Source organism: Enoplosus armatus, chromosome 13 (genome assembly GCF_043641665.1).
Source record: "Enoplosus armatus isolate fEnoArm2 chromosome 13, fEnoArm2.hap1, whole genome shotgun sequence".
NCBI classification, from domain to species: Eukaryota; Metazoa; Chordata; class Actinopteri; order Centrarchiformes; family Enoplosidae; genus Enoplosus; species Enoplosus armatus.
In genome coordinates, this window is record NC_092192.1 from 19,820,556 (window position 1) to 19,843,004 (window position 22,449).

At 41.2% G+C, this 22,449-nt stretch overlaps 3 protein-coding genes across 3 annotated transcripts; 1 reads left to right on the forward strand and 2 right to left on the reverse strand.

The window, feature by feature from the left end:
* Positions 1–111: 111 nt before the first annotated feature.
* On the forward strand, positions 112–1,780 carry cyb5d2 (cytochrome b5 domain containing 2). Its single transcript, XM_070916993.1, has 4 exons — positions 112–440; positions 680–820; positions 1,049–1,235; positions 1,416–1,780. Exons 1-4 carry the CDS (start codon positions 182–184, stop codon positions 1,588–1,590), a joined length of 762 nt encoding a protein of 253 aa, XP_070773094.1. The 5' UTR covers positions 112–181; the 3' UTR covers positions 1,591–1,780.
* Positions 1,734–14,848, reverse strand: ankfy1 (ankyrin repeat and FYVE domain containing 1). Its single transcript, XM_070916992.1, has 25 exons — positions 14,819–14,848; positions 12,866–13,073; positions 12,371–12,489; positions 11,857–11,992; positions 11,569–11,692; positions 11,248–11,397; positions 10,939–11,104; positions 10,458–10,662; positions 10,302–10,370; positions 9,720–9,922; positions 9,522–9,619; positions 8,316–8,517; positions 8,059–8,157; positions 7,749–7,902; positions 7,164–7,332; positions 6,421–6,539; positions 6,105–6,261; positions 5,756–5,956; positions 5,470–5,646; positions 5,216–5,363; positions 4,355–4,445; positions 4,004–4,128; positions 3,750–3,896; positions 3,514–3,604; positions 1,734–3,375 (listed from the first exon to the last, which is right to left on the reverse strand). The coding sequence occupies exons 1-25, from the start codon at positions 14,826–14,828 to the stop codon at positions 3,243–3,245; spliced, it is 3,501 nt and encodes a 1,166-aa protein (XP_070773093.1). The 5' UTR covers positions 14,829–14,848; the 3' UTR covers positions 1,734–3,242.
* A 1,167-nt stretch (positions 14,849–16,015) lies between these two features.
* On the reverse strand, positions 16,016–21,969 carry ube2g1a (ubiquitin-conjugating enzyme E2G 1a (UBC7 homolog, yeast)). Its single transcript, XM_070917102.1, has 6 exons — positions 21,839–21,969; positions 19,755–19,857; positions 19,522–19,619; positions 18,557–18,735; positions 18,022–18,141; positions 16,016–17,295 (listed from the first exon to the last, which is right to left on the reverse strand). The coding sequence occupies exons 1-5, from the start codon at positions 21,882–21,884 to the stop codon at positions 18,055–18,057; spliced, it is 513 nt and encodes a 170-aa protein (XP_070773203.1). The 5' UTR covers positions 21,885–21,969; the 3' UTR covers positions 16,016–17,295; positions 18,022–18,054.
* Between the last annotated feature and the right edge of the window lie 480 nt (positions 21,970–22,449).

Below are 22,449 nucleotides of genomic sequence, written 5' to 3' on the forward strand. Positions count from 1 at the left end.
GTTCACTACTACCGCATTGACGTACTGTACGTCATGTTGAGCCTGAAACGTCCTTTGCGTCATTAGTTTGCGCAGGCGCTGTGGTGTTCCAATTCACGGAAGCACCTGCGTTGTTGTCACTATTTCTCAATCGTAAGGGAATGTGATGTGATGTAAACGGATGAGATGCCAAAACGCTTGAATGAACAGCATGCTCGGCTATATATTTGTCGCGTTCTTATCGCTGGCAGTGTTGTTCCTTCCTCGCGACTGGTCCGTTAAATTTGGAAATGAGTCATCCCAGGGGCCCCCCGTGCGGCTCCTGAGCAGGCGTGAATTATCGCTGTACGACGGGGAGGAAGGCAGCAAGGGCCTTTACCTGGCTCTACTGGGGCAAGTGTTTGATGTACACAAGGGACACAGGCACTATGGACCTGGTGGTGCTTATCACTTCATGGCAGGTGATTCCCCGCGTCTCCCATATTGTGTTAATTTCAACACCTGAGCTCTCCATATTAAACCACAGAGAGATCTTTTAATGTAGGACACTGGTTTAATAAATGTTGAATAACACCCCAAACCCTCAGCAAGCCTAAATCACGGAACACGAATTCCAGTCTAATAATAGCACATAAGCAGCCATGGTAGGCTACATTAGTATCCGATATACTGTACTGTATATGTGTGTCTCCTTTTCCAGGGAAAGATGCCTCACTGGCCTTCATCAGTGGGGACTTCACAGAAAGAGGCCAGACAGATGATGTGTCCAGTCTGTCTCCACAGCAGGTGGTGGCCCTCTATGACTGGCTGTCCTTCTATCAGAGGGACTACCAAGCTGTAGGTATGTGATGTTTCTTGTAAGGTCAAGCTCAGTTCAGCTTTATTAAAATAATTTGCATTTTGGCATCTAGTGTAGATTCTAACAGTTTTTAACTAAGGTCTTTTTTTTTTGATTCATCAACAGTACTACACAAGGGGCAATGTTGCTTGCTTGACTTAGGCGTTTCACCTAATTTCTCGTCATCATCATCTTCAGTAAAATGCCAGCCTCTCCTATGTTGAATTTCAGGTCTGGTAATAGGCCGGTTCTATAGCGAGACTGGGCAGCCCACAGAGGCCCTGTTGGAACTAGAAGCATCACTAGCAGAGGGCCAGCGAATCAAGGCCCAGTCTGAGGCAGAGATGATACTCTTCCCAGCCTGCAACTCACAGTGGAGCGCTGCCACAGGAGGAAGAGTCTGGTGCTCCACTAAGAGGTATGGAAATATTTATGGCCTAATCAAATATTTATTATACTTACAGGGCATATGATAGTGTTGTGATGTACTGCTTTCCTGTAATACAGCATGTCTTACACTGGTGGGTATTATTGATATATACATAAGGATCTACTGGACTGATTTGATTTGATTGTTTTATTTTTTTTTTATCGACAGCGGTGGAGTGGAAAGAGGCTGGACGGGTGTCCCGCGGAAGCTCTTCTCTCCAGGCTCCACTGGTGTTCGTTGCGTCTGTGTTGAAGACCCAGCTGCAGCAGAGGAAGACCCTAACCTGCAGAAATATGACGGCTGCCCTCCACATGCTGACTCATGCTCTGTTAAAGAGTACTAGTCTCTGGGCCAGCCCAGAAAATGGACCTACTCATGGCCTGCTGTGGCAGCACAAAACTCAGGAAAACACAGGGACTTTTGCCAGTAAACCACAGCGATGAACTTGTGCACAATAAAGAGGTAGAATGAAGAAAACTCAATGCGTTGGTTTTTGATGACCTTTATGTAAAGTTGTCCTCCCTTTCTCTAAAAGGATACACCAGGAAGAGACAGGCTAGATATCTGAGCATACAGATACAATATAATGTGCATAAAAGATTAAACAATGTGCATAAAAGATTAACAGAGGCAAGATTTAGGTTTGTCACAATGACAAGCACAAACTGCATTAAAGTACAAAACAGTTGTAGTGGTCAAAAATATCACACATTTATCTGTACAATTTAACAATACTTAAAGAGGCCCCACTATTCGGCCTTCCGTCGACTCCACATTCTCCCCAATGATCGGAAATGCCATGTGATCTTGATAAAGTGCACCTGTTAGGCTTAGAAATCAAGAAGTGTTAAATGTGATGGGTCAAGACAACAACTTGACTTGAGGCAACATTGTGGGGACTATGATCATCCTATGAGGACCTCATGGCAGATCAGAAATGGAATGTAATCATTTGGTGACTGATTTTGAAATATGATGATGACTGACATGTAAAGGCTACAAATTAAATGTCATGCATAGGCATAATGGACATTTCTGTAACTGAGGATGAGGATTGTTAAGAGAATTTTGTTTTGGGGACCACATTTATATTCCTCTCGTGTTAAAATAGGCTTTCTCAGGTCACACTTTCCCAACTTGCCATGTTAAAAAGTAAGCAGTGCATTTCATTTGGAGCCAATCATGGAGAAAAACAATCCCATTGTTTGACATCTTTCACCTCTAACAGTAAAGTAATACAATGCCAATGTTACAATTCTGAATCTAGATAGATTAGATCTCATTTGGAAATGACGCTCATTTAAAAAATAAGTTGAGATGCTTTCCCTTTAAATCCTCAATATCTGCCCACTTTGTCCATTCAATACTGAATTGTGGTGAGTGAAAGATGAAAAATTACAGAGAACATGCCGACAGTTCACTCTTTGTAGATCTGGTGATCTAGGGGCATTTTACAGTTTTACTCTGCTCTTGGTTGACAGCAGCCCCAGCCTCTCATATAAATCTTAAGTACTAATTTTGTAGCATTGAGTTTTTGTCTTTGGGCAGGTCACGTAGCATGAAGGCTGCTGATGGTGAAATATCCCAACAGAGAACAGGGAAAACCCCCTTCGTCATTGAATTGAAATGTCTACACACAGCTACCTGATAATATGAGCTAATCATTACAAACATTATTGAGCTTGGGAAACTGATTAACAAATTCAGTCCAGCCATCACAGAGCTGGAGAGCTGCTTATATCAACTTTAAGATACTTTGATCAAAACAGAAACAAAAAGACAATGTTTCATTTTCTATTTGAAACGTCCCTCTAGAACATCAATAGTTTTTCATAGACTGGAATAGTATAAAGATGATGGTCCATAACTGTCCGGGAATCTCTTGTTAGTATGTCCTGTGACTGATGTCCCTTCTCCTGGTGTGCCTGAATAACTGTGCCAAGTTGGGCCTGGCATGGCCAGTGTCAGAGGGTGGAGGATATCCAGGCCACTGCATTACGATACCCCACCCAGAGTTAATACATCAAAGCAGATGTCACAGACCCTCACCGGCTTGTTCAAGTCAAACTTGATGATGGGTATCTCCTTTATAGAGCACTTGTGGCACAACAGGCGCCCACAGTGGCGGCTAGAGTTAACAGTCAAGGGGGAGACACAGGATTAATCATACAGTTCCACACAAAATGAAAACATAAGTGAAAGTAATAAAGAGTATTATTTATTGTACATATATATATTTAAAACAAAAAAAAGCCATACTACTAACCAGTGATGTTTCCGTGTTGTAACACCAAACTTGGCAGCACATTCATAGCAGTTGGACCCATCACACCAAGGGGGTTCTTTGGACAGCATATCTAAACAAATGATAAAATCCCCAATTACCTAGTTATTAACCCAGAGATCATCATCGGGGGTCAAATACATCGTATCAGAGCTCGTCACTTTATGTGGGGCTGTCACTTCATTATGTGGCGAATACCTGATAGTGTGAAAACGTACCTAGAAGGCGAAAGAGCAACTGTTTGGTTGCAACTTGGTAGTTAAAAATGTTGATGCCCTGATTATTATTGATGCCCAGTCGAGCTCCGGCCCTCACAATGGCACGGCACAGGTTTGCATTTCCTTTCATGTAGGCCAGGAGCAGAACTGCAAGAAAATACAGGTCACAGTCATTCTATCACAAGTGTACCGCTGGTATTAGTATGCTATTCGTATACTGGTAAAAACAATAATAATTAAGCAAGCTACAGTACCCGTGTTCCCTTCATTATCTGGTTTGTCCAGAGGGTATTCAGGCATACACTCCAGGAACAACTCAAAAATGGCAGCGGCGTTCTCTTTCCCATAATGGCCTAGTACATGCATTGGTGACTGACCCCTAAGCAGACATAAAAAAAGTTGACATTATAGTCTACAGAAGGTCATCTGTTATGTTTAAAAAAAACGTACACTTTCTACATTGTTCATCATTTTTTTGTATTGTATTTGTCTGTATTTCTGTGTCTATCCCATTTTCTGCATTCTATCATGTTAGTGTTGCTGCTGCTGTGACCTAAAAGTTTGATCTCAAGGAAACATCCGACTGAGAGAGAAATTGAGTGTACCTGAGATTGAAGGCCTCAGCGTCAATGTTGGACTCTGTGAGAAGGGTTCTGACATTGTTAAGGCGGCCCTGCATCACGGCCAGATGCAGAGCTGGGGAGACAAGAACAAGGACAGACAAAAGAATAAAATGTTATTCACAAGGATTATGGTATGTTGGGGTAGTGGGATAATAGTGAATAATCAGCTATACAACAGAGTAACTAACGCAGAGAGCAATGACTCATTTGAACAAAACAATATCTACAGACAAGCCCAGAAACTCTCCATTATAATCTCTACTATGAGTAACTCATACCTTGTGTAAAAAAAAAAATCTGAACTAACCCTTGATATTGAGGGACACTTCCAGTAACAATAACCAATACATGTGAACAATGAACACCTTTGCTGTGAACAGAAAGGAGCATCCACCTCTGGCACTTGTGCAAATGACTGATATTTGCATGGCCAGCTTCAACACAGAACTACTACAGGTGCCTTGTCGAGTCACTGCACCAAAATGTGACAGCTGCTATCTGGATCAAAGGCGTTCAAAAACTTCCGGGACAGGGGTTTCTATTATTCTGGTTGCTGACGATATAGCTACCTAAATATAAAGATTTTCTGAGCCTTTTGAAAATTGCTGTGAACTGACATTAAGTAAATTACAATCCTTACTGTGAAAGACACATTCTGCACTGTTTATCTGGAAATACTGAATATTGTTATTTGGAAGGCAACCAAATAGCTTTTAGAGACTGAAACGTAGACTGGCCTCTGAGTTGAGTTCAATGTTTAGATTGGAAATGTGTCCATGTGTTAAATAGAAGCATCCCAGATTACAAATAAAGCATAATAACAAAGAATATAAAAAAAGGTACCATTATTGCCATTCTCATCCTCAGCAGCAAAGTCTACACCATTCTCCAGTAACACAGAACAAATAGTGGCCAGGTCCTGCTGGGCAGCCAAATGTAGTGCTGTCTGCCTATGTTTGGTCAGCTCATTTACTTTGGCTCCGGCAAGCAGCTGGAAGCAGAAAACAAAAACCGTATCAAGTGCACCACTCTTTTAATCATACTTAATTTGGCATGAATAGTGAATGCAGAAGACCAAGACAATCTGAGGTTACTACCAGGTTGCGGACAATGATCTCAGATCCAGCCTGGACAGCCAGGTGGAGAGGGGTGAGTTTGGCTGCATCTTGAACCCTGGAGTTGACATTAGCTTGGACACTGATGAGGAACAGGACACTTTCAATGTCTGAATTTTGCACAGCCACGTGGAGAAAATTACGCCCTTTGTTGTCCACCTGGACATAAACAGAAGTTTGAGGTCAGGAAAGATTACTACTGCAACTGTACATAATTTTTTACAAAGTGCTACAGTGAGACAAAGTAGTGCATTTATGTCAGCGCTACCTGTTCAGCAGCACCGGGCTCCCTCTTGAGGATAGCCTCTGCTGCCTTATTGTTCTTGTGTGTCATGGCACAGGCGAAGGGGGTCATTCCTTGACGGTCGCGAATGTTGAGACGAATGTCTGGGTGGGAAATGAGGAGCTGAATAATGACGTTGTGCTGGCTGCTAATAGCAGCATGGATGGGAGCTCTGCCCTCTGCATCCTGACAAAGATGGACAGACACAAGATTAAAAGCTTGGGAAAAGAGCATGTTTACAACTCCCTTAGTAATCTCTCATTAGCTGTATGCTGCAGAGGCAGGAAAAAGTAGTATAAAACAAAAATGCACCCACTGATGTGACAGGACTGACCTGTGCATTAACATTAGCACCAAACTCTAGAAGGCACTGCACCACCTCCTCCAATCCCCAGCTGCTTGCCAGGTGGAGGGGTGTTTGTCCGTCTCGGGCTTCTTCGTCTCCTTCCCCGTTAGCACCTGGCTGCCTGGGGCTGTTCACGTCACAACCACTATGCACAAATAAGTCAGACAGTGAGTTAAGACAGCTAGCTTCATCCATCCCAATAACACAGAGCTTAAAAAACAGACAGGTTGCTAGTTTTACAAAAATGTGCATCAACTGCTAGGATTAAGTTTCCCAAACCCTAAAGGTGAGTAGACTGGCAGACCTGCGGATGAGGAAGCAAGCTGAGACCTCATTGTTCTCATCAACAGCTCTGTGCAGGAGGGTCTGCTGGCAGCCTGAGGGCCCTGTGCTCCAACAAGTCGCATCACAGCCATGGCGGACCTAGGTGGGACACACAGGACTCAAACAGTCAGAATGCAAAACAATTTCATACTTTCTCAGCCAGAAATCTACAAAACATACATACAGCCTATAACAAGGCTTTAATGCAGTGCTACAGGTGTGAATACAGGTCTCTACAGGTTCTGTGCAGCAGTTTAGCTTCAGGACATCAGTGATTTACAGTCATTTCGTTTTTTTTCTCTTTTGGTAACCAATTCTTATTCACTTCAGATGAAGTCTGACATGAATTTGCACGATGCTCGATGTTATATGGACATACAAACATACAATAAGTACACCTAAAATGTTTGTTTTTTTAATTCCAAATTACAATTTTCACCCATGGGAAATTAAAGTACTTGATCAATATAAAAACACTTAGGAGTGCACATGATTACAGGGCTTCAGGCACATCCAAACCAAAGAGTGAACCTGAGAAACAAGATCGAGGATGTTTGCTGCCAACAAGGCAACCACATGCATCTATCCCTGAGGCATCATCTCCCAAAAGGTTTCATTTTATCTTGAACAAAGTTTCTTAACAGTTAAAAACTGGCAGTATACCAATGAGGAACTAAGAGGGTACCATCCGCTCTAAACTAGTTGCGTTTGCATTTGTCTCACCAGCGTTGATGCAATATCTTCCAGGCCATTCTCCAGAGCCAGCCACAGTGGAGGGTCCCCTTTGTCATTCACCACAGACATATCAGCTCCTCTTGTGCAAATGGCATCCACCACCAGTGGTAGCTGGTTACTGATGGCCAACTGTAGTGCTGTTTGTCCCTCCTGAGTCCTATCAGTGGAGAAAAAAAATCTTAACTGGATAATGGGAGATTGCTTAAATAATGCCTGAAATCAATTTGCCTCTGCTAATGGTATAATTAAGGGGCCCTTTCCTGCCACATAATTGTAAATACATGTATTTCTTCCTAAACAACTGTATTTTGGGTCCCATCTTAGGTTTCCATATGTTACCCATGCGCATTACTTATGAAGTGTCACTGAATCTGGTTCAAACATTGGAAGAACAGAGGATGGAGGCCAAGGGGCGGCACGTCATTTCCCCAGCTTTCTCCCTCTTCATTTCCTGTCATCTCTCTACTGTCAGCTAACTGATAAAGGCATCAAATTATTTAAACGATAATTACAACAACAAAAAAACATTAACTGCACAAATGCTTTACAACTGCAATATAACCCAGGCATTACCTGACATTGATGTCTGCCTGATGCTCAAGAAGGAAGAGGGCACTCTTGCTGTCCTGTCTTTGGATGGCCATGTGAAGCAGGGTTTGTCCATTGGACATAGTGTCATTGATAGAAGCCCCTGAGCCCAGCAGCTGAGCCGCTATGGTGTGCATACCTGACAGGGACAGACTGTACATGTTACACATCACATACACAGAGCACCATGCAGCCTTGTAACAAGGTGATGCACTTCAAAGATCATTATGATAAAGCAGAATCAACTGTATTACAGCTTCCCTGTGGAGGTGTGGAGGTGTGTAGTGCTGTGTACCTGTCCAGAGGGCCAAGCCCAGCACTGTCTGGTCCATGGAGTCTTTGAGACTGAAGTCTGGAATGATCTGGAAGTTGTTGGTGGCATGAAGTGCATTGGCTGCAATAAAACCATAAAGGAAGAAATAAGTGGATCCATTTCAGGACTTTTTCAGGACATAAGTGATGACTCGACAAGAAATCGCTTAATACACCTGCCATGTTTGCAGTTTGGTTACAGGCATTCAAATGTATAAAACTGCCAAAACACATGCTAACCTTTTTGCTCGAGGATGACAGAGACCACATCTGGATGGTTGTGAGCAATGGCCATGTGGAGGGGGGTCTGCATAGCCACACCAAGGGTGTCGTCAGGCAGAGCCTTCTGCGTCTGCAGGTTGGGGTTGGCCCCTTGCTGGAGCAACTCAGCTGTCAGGTTCGCCAGGCCACAGCGACATGCTGTATGAAGCGGGCTCTCCCCCTGAAAGAAGGTAAAGGGATTAATTGCAGCTTCGTTAGTGACACATACACATTTCAAATAAAACTATATAAAAAAAAATTAAGAAAGATTCAGATCGTGATTAATGACTACAGTCAACTGCATTTTACACAGCATGTAACTGGTGCCACACCTGGGATGCATTATATGAACTAAGAGAAAACGGTTATCCTCAATGGGGAGTACAATGTACATTTTTAATTATACTTTTACCCATCAATAAAATGGGGGAATGAGGACAAAGCTGCAGTTGTCATTTTCTCCAGCTATCTTTAAAATGTTATGCCTGAGTTAGTCTTGCATAGCCAGTCCTATCTCCACACTTTGGAGAAAGGTCTGGCTTAACCCATCGTCGTTCTGGGATAGGGAGAAAAAAGCTCTGGCTTGTTGTTTTTCTTGGGCGGCGCCAAGCCCAGGATGCAGCAACGGTGCCATGCAGTGTCTGGTGGGAAGTTGTTTTGGTGGAACATTTGGACGTGGGGAAGTGAGCCCTGGCATTAAAATGGTTAAAATCCCAGCTAAAGAAAACGCCACATAAAATAGTAACTTAAGCCACCTACGTAGACTACGTGATACAACTTTTACTGTCAAAAAGACTAACATATCTTGATCATCGGTGTCTTAGAGGTGAAGCCTACCTATACTTTAGTTCTGGAGGAGCTCACTGGACCCGTTAAAACCAAAGACTTTGAAAACAGTAACGTGCAGTTAGCGGAAGGGGATAAGTCTGGCGACTGAAGTAGTCGCCAGACTTATCCCAGCAGCCTACATCCAGTGATTCAGACTATCTGAGTTGACCTCTCTGATGACAAATCTTGGAAAGGATTTATTTTGGCACCATCTTCTGAAAAATTATTCTGGCCTAGGGACACTGTAATAAAAGGTAAGAATTTTAAACCATTAAAAAGGACATACTACCTACACACTAGGTCTGATTACCCAAAGCACTTTATATGGCTGTTTTGTGGCCTAATGTTCATACACACCCATTTGTTGACATGGTTGACCTTTGCTCCATGAGTGGCTAAGAAAAGAGCAGCTGCCTCACTGCCGGCCCGAGCAGCTCTCTGCATGAGACAGTTTCCTACAAAGGGATAAAACAAAGGGAGACGGAGATGGAAATGTGTTGCACGAGCATCATTCCATTCAAGAAATGACTGTAAAGTGAAGTTAATGAACAGCACCTGTGGTCGTGTCGGGTGCATCAGGATTGCTTCCTCTCTGGATAAGCTGGGCTGCAAAGCTATTCTCATCAAACGAGGTGCCGTTCACTACTGGTGCATCATCCTCAAATGGGTTTACAGAGGGGTCTGAAGACACGGTGATATACTGCAGGGCCAGCCACAGAGCTGTGCTGCCCTCGTGGTCCTTGAGTTCCAGGTCAAGCCTAACAAAGTGGACAGATTACACACAGGATTGTCTTTAAAGGTAAATGATGACAAAGGTCACATGATCTTAAATATTCGTGCCTTCAAACAGGGTTGTGTTCATGAGACATTTTCTAAATTCACGAGCTCTAATGTATGCTTGTGTTTTTAAAAATGGCATGAAGGTAGATTGCATCAGTTGCACTCTTCTTATTTGTCAACATGGCATGGAAAAAGAAGAAACATTTTCAAAAGGAATCATACATTATCCATCTTAGTCAATTAGTTAGCCATGGTGATCTCATGAGTTCAGCTAATTGAACACCATACATGCTGTGTGTGACTTTCCATGTCAGAAACAAACTCACTAATTCCATTTGAAGGCAGAATGTAACTCACTGTTTGCACTGCAGCAGCTGGTTGAACACTGGCTCATTCCCTGATGCCACAGCTTCATGCAACGGAGTTCTAAAAAAACGACAAAAGACAAAGCACCATCAAACTTTGCACTTGGCCCCTTTACAATCCAATAAAGTTCATAGCACCGTGACCCACCTGCCCTTGCTGTTCTGCATGTTGGGGTTGGCTCCAATCTTGAGCAGAGCCTCTGCGATTCGTGCCATGCCGCTCATCACTTCCGCAGAGTGTTTCTTGGGGCTGAAAGAACAGACCAGGTGAAGCGGGGTTTCCACCGACCCCACTGTGGCTGCATTCGCCTGAGCCGAGTGGCGAATCAGGAAGATGGAGGCAAATTCATCACCTGAAAGAAGAAGAAAGATTAACAATCATGAAGAAAGAATTTCTGCTTTTGTGTATAAACTTCTAACTGTAACGTTCACACAGTAATCTGTGCGAGAAAAAGCTCTGAAATGAGTAGAGTGATATTTCACATAAAGTGTCGATCATGTGGGTGTCATGGTAGGTATATTTCTGAGTGAACACCTTGACAGCTGAGCCAATAGTTTATTTTAGACACCACTACCACAAGAAACACACATGGGTGACAAAAGGTGTAGTGATAATGACTCCCCCACACCTCTTTGGATGGCCTTATGCAGGAGGCTCCAGCCACTCTGGTCCACCATGTCCACATCGGCCTTGTTGTTAACCAGAGTGGTGGCGATACTTTCCAATTTACGAGAGAGTGCCAGATCTAGTGCCAGGTCACCGTTGTTGTCTAGTTCATTCAGCTTGCCAGGTAGCTGAAAACAATAAATAACATTAAAAAAAAAACCATAAAACCTGTTTATAGCATAATGGGAAACCTTTACTCTACCATGCTGGTTACACAGTAACAACGTCTAGTTAGTGCGCAGTTAATAAAGGGTATCTGTGGGGAGCTGACCTGCGAGTCCATCTCGATGAGATAGAGAAAGACCACATCTTCTCGCTCAACTTTGATGGCTTTGTGGAGAGGATACTCTGTTTTAGACTTGATCATCTTATACAGAAGCTGGGCACTCATAGTGCTGAAATCTTCTTTCCTCAGATCATCCTAACAAAAGACAATCAATGAAAAACAAAGTGGCAGTGTCAAATATCAGAACTGGCCCATGATGGAAAAAGTCAGCAAGAACTGTCAACCAATTTCTGAAGATAGAAACCACAAAATCCATCTCTAAGTTGCCTCGTTGGCCATGTATACATACTGTCTGAAGGTACTCACCCAGTGGCTGGCTATGATCTCCCCACAGTAGTTCATCAGGGTGTTGGCATTTAGCTCCTCAGCTGTTTGGTAGAAGCGAATGCAGTTCCTGACATTCACTGAGGACATTACACCTTTTTCACACCTGTCCCAAAAGGAGAAACAAATGTATTTTCGGGCCGTTAAGCCACACATGTTGCTCTATAAAATGTTATGTAACGGTAATGCTGCCACCAGCAACAATTAAAGTTTAATTGCAGACGACACTGGACTAGAAAGCAAAAGTCAGTATATATGACTTGCGCTGACCTCTCTCTGAGCAGCTGGAGCTGGAAGCGGTTGGCCAGCTTCATCAAGTCAATAAGAAAGGCATCATCCTCACTGAGCTCCAACTCATCGGTGTATGCCCAGCGCAACATTGCCATGGCAACCTCAGGTTTGCAATCTGGAAATCCATCAGGTCATACAGTCAGAAATGTACAGAGTGACCAATCTCTAACCTGCAGTAATTCTGACCGACTGGACTTCAGTTTTTTACTTTATTTTGAAAAATATGTTGTTCTTTATATTCTTTCACATTTCTCAGGCAGTCATTTTGTCCCATTTCTACGAATTCAAACCTTACCGATTAGCTTACTGGAAAATAGGTATGGGGACAAAAACCTACCCAGAGCAAAACTGTGTCCAATACTGGACTTTGACAGTCTGCATAGTCCACTCAAAATAAATACGTGTCATCATCTATTAACCCAAAAGCATGTTGACTGACAGAGGTTTAAGTAGGTAACAACTGGATTTTCATCACTACACCAGGGTTGCTCACCGGATAGGTCCAGTTCAGAGGTTGAGGCCAGGTTGGCCAGACTCCAGACATCGCTGCGAGCAGCCAATACAAACTTATGGGCACTGAGCTTCTCTCCTGCAACTTTCACTTTCAGGTCACTGCAAAAACAAACATATTCATCATGTTTCATCTCTGAGAAACCAAGTATATAGCACAAATATTCTAGGTCTTCATTAATGCAGAAACTAACAAGCAAAGAATATCTGCAATTTAACTTTCATAAAACTCTCTCAATATGTTGCCTAGAACACTCAACAGCACTCACACACACACTCAAAAGCATGACACGACAGGCTTTCATGATGTTGTGTGGCAAGCCCAACAACTGCAACAGTGCAACAGCATAGGCAGGTTGTATCACACAACACATACCAGAGCAGACACACAACTATATAACATTTGCAGGATTGCTGGATAAGCAAAATGTAAAAAAAATAAAAACTTGTACTCATCCATTCCAACCATGATCCTCACCTGTACTGTTCCTGTTGATAGAGGTCGGCCACAATGTCCAGCAGACGGCTAATGAAGGTGTCTGTAGCTGCAGGGCTGGAGGATCCCTGACCAGAGGCCTGAGCTGCAAGCACAGCACAGCGCCTCTCTGTGTCGGCCAGCTTCTGCTGCATCTTCACATACTCCTGCCTGAGCAGGGCCAGGTGCTTCTGCAGCTTGGCCACCTCCTCTGTCCCACATAAGGGTAAAGAAGACAGACAGCGGACAAAACAAGATACAGGGATGCAAAAAGTTGGTTAAAAAGATCCATTTCTAAACACAGGTTAAAACTGGACCCTTTGAAGCACCTTTCCCCTTAAATTAAAAGGGGTGGTCCAAAGTACAAACATACAGTAGCTAGTGTTAAGAATTTACGCAAATTTATTTTTCAAAATATATCTTTTACAAAAGTATTTGTTATTTATGGCAGTGAAGCATACCATAAAGGCTGTGGACTGGATTTGCACATACAGTACCATGTGTTTGAGAAATGTGACATTATTACTTTTCATAATACTAAGTTGCACAGAAAAAGATGTTCAGCATTGCCTGTATAAGACACACAAGACTTGACACAAGAGAGAGTATTTTTGTTTGGACATACTTTTCCCTCTTCCTCTACGTGAAATACATTTTCTACAGATTTACATGTTACAACACTAATTCGTGTCTCAGCCTAGAGTCCCGAGTTTCACTGAGGCCCATTTCCTTCCTTTAAACCAGTAAAGTTTTAGTGAGGAAAGAATGCTGAGGAGGCACGTTGTCTTCCCTTGTAAACCATACTGGCACAGCTACTGGTCATGAGGAACAGAAGGGGGGTGTCTCTGAAAACCACCTGATCAGCTCAACACAGGAAGGGTGGTATGGTGGAGCAGCAGCTTAGGACCAACTGACCAGCCACTGGACAAATTCTTATAATACACTAAAATCCACCTTCATTCTGCAGGATTTACGAATGCATTTGCAAAGCAAATATCTATCTGACGCTTTGGAAAGTTCGTCCTAAGACAACTGTATATACAACAAACCCTTACATTGAAAAACAATGCACCATAGACAGAACTTATATGAATTGTACTCCATTTTGACAGGACTTGTGGTCAGAATACAGGCATTGTAATGGCACTGTTAAAGGACAATATGGGCCTTCTCTTTTCCAAGTCGAGGCTCAGTCAATCATTTAAAGTCCTAAATAATGCCTTCTGCTCCGTAGCTGTGGAGGAGCCCCATATACAACACTACCGCCACAGACTGGAGTGTTTATACTCTGGACTCAAGTTAACGTTAAGTAGATTTTCCTTAAGGAGGAACACACAGCAGACATACCCTTATGTCTGAGCCAAATATAGGTGGTGCCCTTGGCCATGGTACTTCTGCCAGGTGGTGCAGATGACACCTCACCTGTGAAGTCTCCTGTTCCGTATTTACCCCCCATTTAACAGCACTGATATCAAAGCATGTTTGCACGTCTTTATGAGCTTAACAGCGTTAATTAGTCAGTGAAATTATAGCTAAAATTAGACAATGCAGACAGTTTGATGTATGACGTTGACATTTAGCTGACGTTAAACATTAATATCAACATTACCTGCAAATGCCGTAAGTTAACATAAGGGCTTTTTCTTACGTTGGAAACCATCAATATGCCTAAACAAAAATTGTTCTCCGCAGTCCAACCCACCAACATCTCTGCCCGGTTCGGCTAACTCGTAGCTATAAAATTCAGCTAGCAACATCAACGGGAGCTAACGACAGGGCTTGCTCACTGGCAAGCTGAGTGTGACAAGACAAGTGTCGCAGTGCTTCGTATTTTCTGCCACAGACAATGCACGATTTAATAAACTGCCGAGACACTAGTTGATTCAGTCCAACAGCTCAACAAGCATACGAGGATAACAGGGAGTGTACCAAATAGTCAAAAAACCAATCTCATACCTTCCGCCATGTTGCTCAGCGTTAGCTCCGTGGCCTGATCGTCTCTATCGCGATATGACGAAGCGGCAGATAGTAGGCAGTGGTGTTGCGTTCATGTGGTTCTCAAAACACGTTTGATAGTTTATCACATGATCATTACTATTCTTCTTACACAGACTTCATTATATTATTAAGGTGCAAATATTATACACGTTTCATTCACAATAGGCTAATATTGATTTTCTATACTAAAGGATAAAAGGGTCAACTTTTCTCTGACACATAAATATATAAATAACAGAATTCCTGTTACAACTCATAGTCTCTTGTGATTTCATTTTGAGGGTGAGGATAGAGAGGATTGTCTCCACTGACGAGAGCTGAAAGGAGTTTCTGACCCAAAGAGGTACAGTACATACGTTCAAATTGATGAACGTTGTCAAATGTATGTTGCCTTCAGGTGCCCCTGCTAAATTCATACCTCTAAAATGGCAAGTCGTACTAATGTGCCTGCCATATTTCTACAGTAGGCAGTGGACTCCACAGACACTGAAGTACACAGTACAGATTCATTTTAAGTGCCCACATCGATAATGCTACGATAACAACAAATGCAAAGACTGACTCATTTATGGCAAGAGGCGCATCTCATTTTCCTGAAAAATCATATGGCATTCAGTTTGTGTGACAATTAAAATTCTAATACCATTTGCACACCTACAAGTGTCTGTGAACTGTAACTAAAAATATATTTTGTATTCAGTATTATACAGTATTACAGTAGCTCTGATAACTCAAATGGCTTTAACATTGGATTCATTTTGTGATTCGAACCCAAAAGGAAGAAAATAATCTGTGAATGAGAAGTTGACCAGCAGAGTGTATAAAAAATGAGCAGAAAAGGAAACTACATGCTCTTCCCGCAATCCCCTAAACCCACGATAAACTGTTCATGAAAAGAACATTATACCAAAATATATTATCTGAACAGTGACTTTGCGGACAGAACCGATGTAATGTTAAAGATCTAACTCTGAAATGTTGTCGTATTAACTGTCTAACTACCTGCAATATTTAGTGGACATTTTGTCTGAAATAGTGGAAAATAAACAGGTTGAAAGGTTTCTGCTGTCTTCGTCATGAGCAATATGTAATTCATGTTGTAAAACACACCTGAATTAAATACACAAGTAAATATTGAAAAAAAGTCATATTTTAGAAGAACTCACTACAGGTGACAGGTTTCATAACATGAAAAATATACATCAGTATTTTGTCTTTGTACATTAGGCAAAACTGCAATAGTTCAGTGAGCAGAATAATCATGAGACTGTGGATCAGGGGAAAGAGCGACAAAACAAAATGGGCACACATACTGTATACACAAACACTCGAACATTCGCAAACAAAATCCCAGAAACATTCAGCGACAAACAAACCCAAAACAAAAAGGTACGATAAGCATGCATAACAATTCCTACTGAGGACAACACAGACAAGGAAAAGAGGCTGCTAAAATAACAGAATACTGGAGAAGGGGACCTCAAACTGTATCAGGATATCAAAAAATTAACATTTGTACACTTCATACTAGGGGAGTTATTGCTACACCAAATTGTTACCAATACCCTAATTATACAGATTCCCTGTGTACTGGCTATTAAATAAATTCATACATGAGTGGTACACAATTTCTCCATCTTTTTAACACTTGTTCAATGCAGGGTGAAGTGGCCAAGCATTTTATTAGGAGGCACTTTTGAAAAAAGTTCAACAAAAATTTAGCATGCACAAAAATTAAGGGGTATGTTGTCTTTCTTAAGTCAACTGAGCAGGATGGTAAGACTTTTAACTGATAAAGAAAAACAAAATCATTCAGGTACACATGATGTTGAGCTCTGAGAGTGTCGTGTGTGTGTGTGTGAACCCACAAGAACAGCGGCGTATTCTAATATGGCGGTATTCCTCGAAAAAACACCCTTCAGTCACGTCATTCATGTTTCGTTTGAATCAATCGAGCTCCTCACAGGTGACATTCCTCCAACAGCATCACATTTCTCTTTCTATTTAAGACCTCCTGTTAAAACAACCTGAAGAGAACAAACGCATGCCCGAGTTGAGAAAGGAAAAACGGACAAAAAAATAAACCTATCTGAACCAGCGCTATTCATTTGGTCTACGTGTCTTGATGGATGGAAAGGGAGCTTATATATTATCCGGTTTAGTCTGTGCTATATACATGTCTTTACAATATCTTCCTGAATGTTGAAGCAGTTCATAGACTTGAAAAATGATCAAAATCATCTTCTGGGGTTTTTTTGTGGGTTTTTTTGAGTTGGCACTTGCTTGGCGGTTTTCTGTCAGCCTTGGTTGTCACTGTTATGTTCTATTGCAGCCTACAGTAGCCAGTCTGTTCCTGCCAAAATAAAGGAGGACAAGCCTGACGACAGGGTGGAAGAGTGCAGGAAACAGTGCCATGTTGATTTTCAATTGGAGACCTGTGGGAAAGCACACAAGAAACAACAAATTGTTAGGAAGCGGCAAGCCCAATCACACAACTCATAACGTCAACAACGGGCACAGATATTAAATGATAAAAAAGGGTGGCAGATCTGCAGCATTTTAGAGCAGCTGTGTGTGCAAAGTTAAGGTGTTAAGTCGACACTCATTGTTACTTTTAATCTAGACAGTTTGACACTTGTTGAGTTACACGACAGGGTCAGAGGACACAGTGGGAGACGACCACATATCTGAGTTGCCAGTCACACAAAATTAATTTCTTATGCTTCAGTCAAGTGAATATCATCCAACTTACTTAATATAACAAAAGAAACAGAGGACATACACTGACAAATTAAAAGACTAGTTTGTTATGTAGTAGTAGTAGTAGTGTTAAAATGTATCCCCACTCCCTTAACAGTAAAAATCTACAGTACAATAGGTGAACCCAATAACAGCAACACATGTCCGCCTTTTAAGCTGATCGTGTCTGATCATTTTGGAGGCGTGTCTATTATTTTGTCCTCAAACATCTCTCTGTATATATCAGGTAAACCTGTATAAATGTTTACCTAATAAACTGGCTGTTGAGTGTAGTTTATGTTTGGACTACAAGACATTTTTACTTAAATATACCTGTAGCCGTCGGCCATTTCTGAACAGCTGAAGTCAGCTGTGATTGGTGAAGCAAAGGTTTTTAAACGGTTAAAGTCAAGAATACTTGCCCTGAAAACATGAAGCTAGATCCTTGCTAAATATCACTCAAACGCAGTCTCTTGGCTTTTTCGTACACAGCGGGCAACTTTCCTTTTGAATGCGCCGTGTCTGTCCTCCCTCCACTCTTTCTGCAGGGAGGAAAAAAAGAAAGGCAAATTCAGTTGCTTCATTTTCATATCTTTCTAGTGTATTGCATATCTCCCTTTTTTAATTTCATCATTATATTTGCTATAATCATGACATTTAGAGGATCACTCAAAGTCATTTATGTTTTTATACAAAATCAAAATGAATTAGAAATTCATTCAATCATTGAAATCATGGTGTATTTTTGTCATACATTTACTATTTAATGCCATCCAAAACATTAACCAGCTAATTCTTGAATTTTACTGAAATCTGTGGTTGAAAAAGGACATTTGAGATGGCCATTCGATGGGCCATCTCATGCCTAAATGTCCTTTTTGAACCACAGATTTTCATTACAAAAGCACACCATTCAAATACCATTTCTAATCAACTTTTTTCAACAAGTAAACTTACTGCAGCATCCACATTGGCTGGTGAGTCACCATTTGGGTCTGCCAGCATAGAGATAACACTAATCATGATGGTTTCCACTGTGTGGATAGGCAGCCAGCGCTCCTCTGGTTTCTCATAGCCATACTTGTCCTCCCCAGGCTCGTGCAAAATTGAAATACATACATCTCCATTCTTGTCAACTGGAAAAAAAACAAAACGTGTAGAATACAATTTATGAAGAAAAAAATGCTTTTGCTATTTCCATGGTATTAATGGATGATCATCAAAGTGATTAATGATACATGTTTATAGACAGTGCCTATGAAAAATATCTGCCTCCACTTTGAGTCAATATTTAGCAGAGGCTCCTTTGCTAGCAGCTAACAGCTTTGCACATCTGGACAGTCCAAGTCCTCCCTATTAGTCCTTGCAAAGCTACTCAAGTTCTATTAAATAGCAAGGCAACAGTAATTTTCCACTTCTGCCACATATAGGGCACTCTGCAAAATTGGTAAAATGCATGATAGTTAACATGCTGTAACACACAACCTGTAAAACATTAACATGTTAAAAGGAATAATGACTAAAATATAATTATAAATATCCTAAAGTTACTCACGTTTCTCCAAAGTGACAATGGTGCATTTTAGTTTATTTTTGTAACATCACCTGCATTTCTCACGGTACTAAAGTAAATAATAAAAAATAATAAATGTATTTCTTATTCAATAACCTGTTATAACTGTTTGAAGTTGAATATAGTAGACTCTTACTGACTGTGCTGTGGAAAAGCATTCCTCTGAATGTTTCTTTAATTTAAAAAATGGCAGCTGAAGATTATGAACTCATGCAATGAATGGGGAGACTCCTACTTAATGAACTGCATGTAAATATTGGTATTAACACATATTTCTTAAATGGAACACATCTTGTTACTGTACAAACAAAGGGAAATGTCATTCACAGTGTGCTACACCTGTACCTACCATTAGGGTGCCAAATATCTGTGATAAATTTCATTTTAGGTGGCCTGAGAGGGTAGTCTTTGGGAAATGTCAGATGAGCTTTAAACACACCACCTTCACTGTGAACAAAAAAGATCAAAAAATAAAAATCAATATAATGGGTAAATAGAATAGAGGCAGTTAGTTGTTCAGAGCACAAAATAACAAGACATCTCTCCTACTATATCCCATGTATAAGGCCGTAATGGACTTACTACAGTGTGTCTGGAGGCCCAATGATGAGGACTTCCCATCTGTAGAGATCATTATCCTCGATCAGGCCTGCTGAGAATCCTTCCACTGGGTTTTTGTTCAGCTCTAGACATAAACACAAATGCCGTAGTTACATCACCATTGGCTCATATCATATCATTACAGTATGTTAACTAGACTGAAGTTGGGCTTTTCTAAAGGCTGGCCTCCCTTACTTAGGAGGCCTTGCTTGGGGGTGGAGTAAAAAGCAGTATGATGCTGGAACCACACACCACCCTAATAGTCCAGGGCCAACTCTAAATCGCTCAGATATATATATCCCATTTCGCAACTCATGACTTTACACAACATTTTGCATTATTAATTATAGGATAATGACATATTCACATGCCTTAACCACTTTTATATGCGATTAGTGATTCTGACCAGAAATCAGAAATCTTGTGAGAGATCAGTTTGTGGTGCATTTAGGCATCATACTGAGGGAGGAAGGGCGACATTACGTCTCATTTGTCTATCTGTTAGTTACCACGACATCTCAAATACTACTACTAAATCTAATTGAATGTTACACATTGAGTCAAGGATGAACTGATTAATTTTGGTGCAGATAATTCCAACATGTGGCCATTTATAAAGAATTGTATGTGTTGCTCATAATTTGAATGTGAGGCATAAAAAATTCAAGAAATCCAGGGACAATCTTTTTTTTTTTAAACACATACCCATACACACATGTTCTGCCATTTAAAAAACACTTTTGTCACCACTCCTACAAATTTCATCCGGTCTTCAAATTTGGCATGTAGCATATTTGGATGACCCCCCCAAAAAAGTTAGCAATTTTGAGAAATTCCCTGTAAATTCTTTTAGGTATTGCAAATTTGCCATAAACTGCTACAATTCCTGAATTGAGTCTGAGCAACCAAGTGTAGATCAAGTGCACATACCTACTGCAAACAATCCTGAAAGATTTGGAGGGGTTTCACCAACAGCTGGCACTACAGCAACAATTTACAAGGCCATAACTCATTGGTCATGAGTCTGATTCAATTTGAAATTTTGCATAACATAATATGGATTTAGGAATTCTCCAAAAATCTGTATAACTAACTATCTCTGTGTATTTTGATGCAGATCCGTATATTCAGACATTAAGTTAGTTACCTCATTTCAATAAAATCCTACTCATTCAGGTCTAGGTCAATTACCCATCACTATGGAGATAATATCTGAAAACCTACGAAGGAGCACATTATGTCCCTGGCAGGTTGTAATCTACATGGAAGTTACAATCAAAACCTGAAATGTGACATTAATGCCAGTGCTACAAACCCAAAACGTTAACCTATATGATATGTGCTACTTTTGTAAAGTGGCTATCAGGGTAGCTAAATTTAAATCGCAACTGACTAAAATAGCAAATAGAGAGATAATGCGAGATTAACATTAGTTAGCTTGTTAGCTTGGCGTGTTGAAGCTAACAACAGTGACAGCAGCTAACTTTAGCCCACAGATGTAGCAAGTTGGCTAAATATGTTAATAATTCAATATGGTTAGCAAGGGAAATGGGTCAACTAGTGCGACGTTACCTAAATTTATGCATAAATATAGTAACTAGCATCACGTCAATCACATAACTAGCAAACACCATGTGTACAAACATCTAAAACACCACTTGTTATGTTGGTTAAAATATATGTAAACACATCGAGCCAGCTAGAGGCTAACGTTAGGCTAGCTGCTTTTAGCTAGCCCGATACAAGAAAGTCGCTGGGACTTCTGACAGCGGCTTTCAACTGAAATCAGAATGCAACGTTGAAACAGCCATCAAACTGAGTTGGTCTCCTAACACACTTAAGGTGTTTATTTGTCAAGGGAGCAATGTGTCTGTCACCTTCCACTTCTGTAATCTCCATGCAGTTTATTTGTCATGGGAAGTTAACGTTTTTTAGTGTGGAAGGTTCAAGAAAACAGTTTGCGCCAGCACCATCGTTTGAATCACAGCTAACGGCAGGGTTCGCGCAAGTGCCATCGTTAGCTAACGTTAGGCAGCCAGCATCAGTTAACACCAAGGTTCAATTACCTGCAAGCTGTCTCCTGAGTAACAGCGCTGACTGAGGCTCTGTCATACTTTAGCGAATGTAATGCAGCTATGTTCAATGGTAATATTTTGAGGTAACAGCGTTAATTTAACGTTCACCAAACACTACTCCGTCCCCTCTATTTTCCGTTCAGCATTCTCGTCATTCTTCTTCGTCGCCTTCTCCTGCTACTGCTGCTTCTTCTTCTTCTTCGTTGAGATTTTACCGCAGCCGGCATCTGTATTGACGCATTACTGCCACCCTCTGGATATTCCTTCGCTTTCAATCTTCTCTTAGATTTGTTGCAATAATCCTGTCCTTCACAAAGAAAAAAAATAAAATAAACATCGCAACGTCTACCTTGTCTCTGACCTCTTCAATTCAGTATGCGTTTAGCCTTGTGAATGACTCTTGACATTGTTCACCAAAAGCAGCTGGATGTTTTCCAGTAATGTGCAGTGTCCATTTCCTATCCTTATTCTGGTCATCATTACTTCCAATATTCAATGTCTCCCCCTATATCTCATAATAACTCTATTTTAAATTGACTCTCACTCTTTATATATGTATTATTATCATCACACAAGGAAGCCATGAACAATGTTTAAGGCAA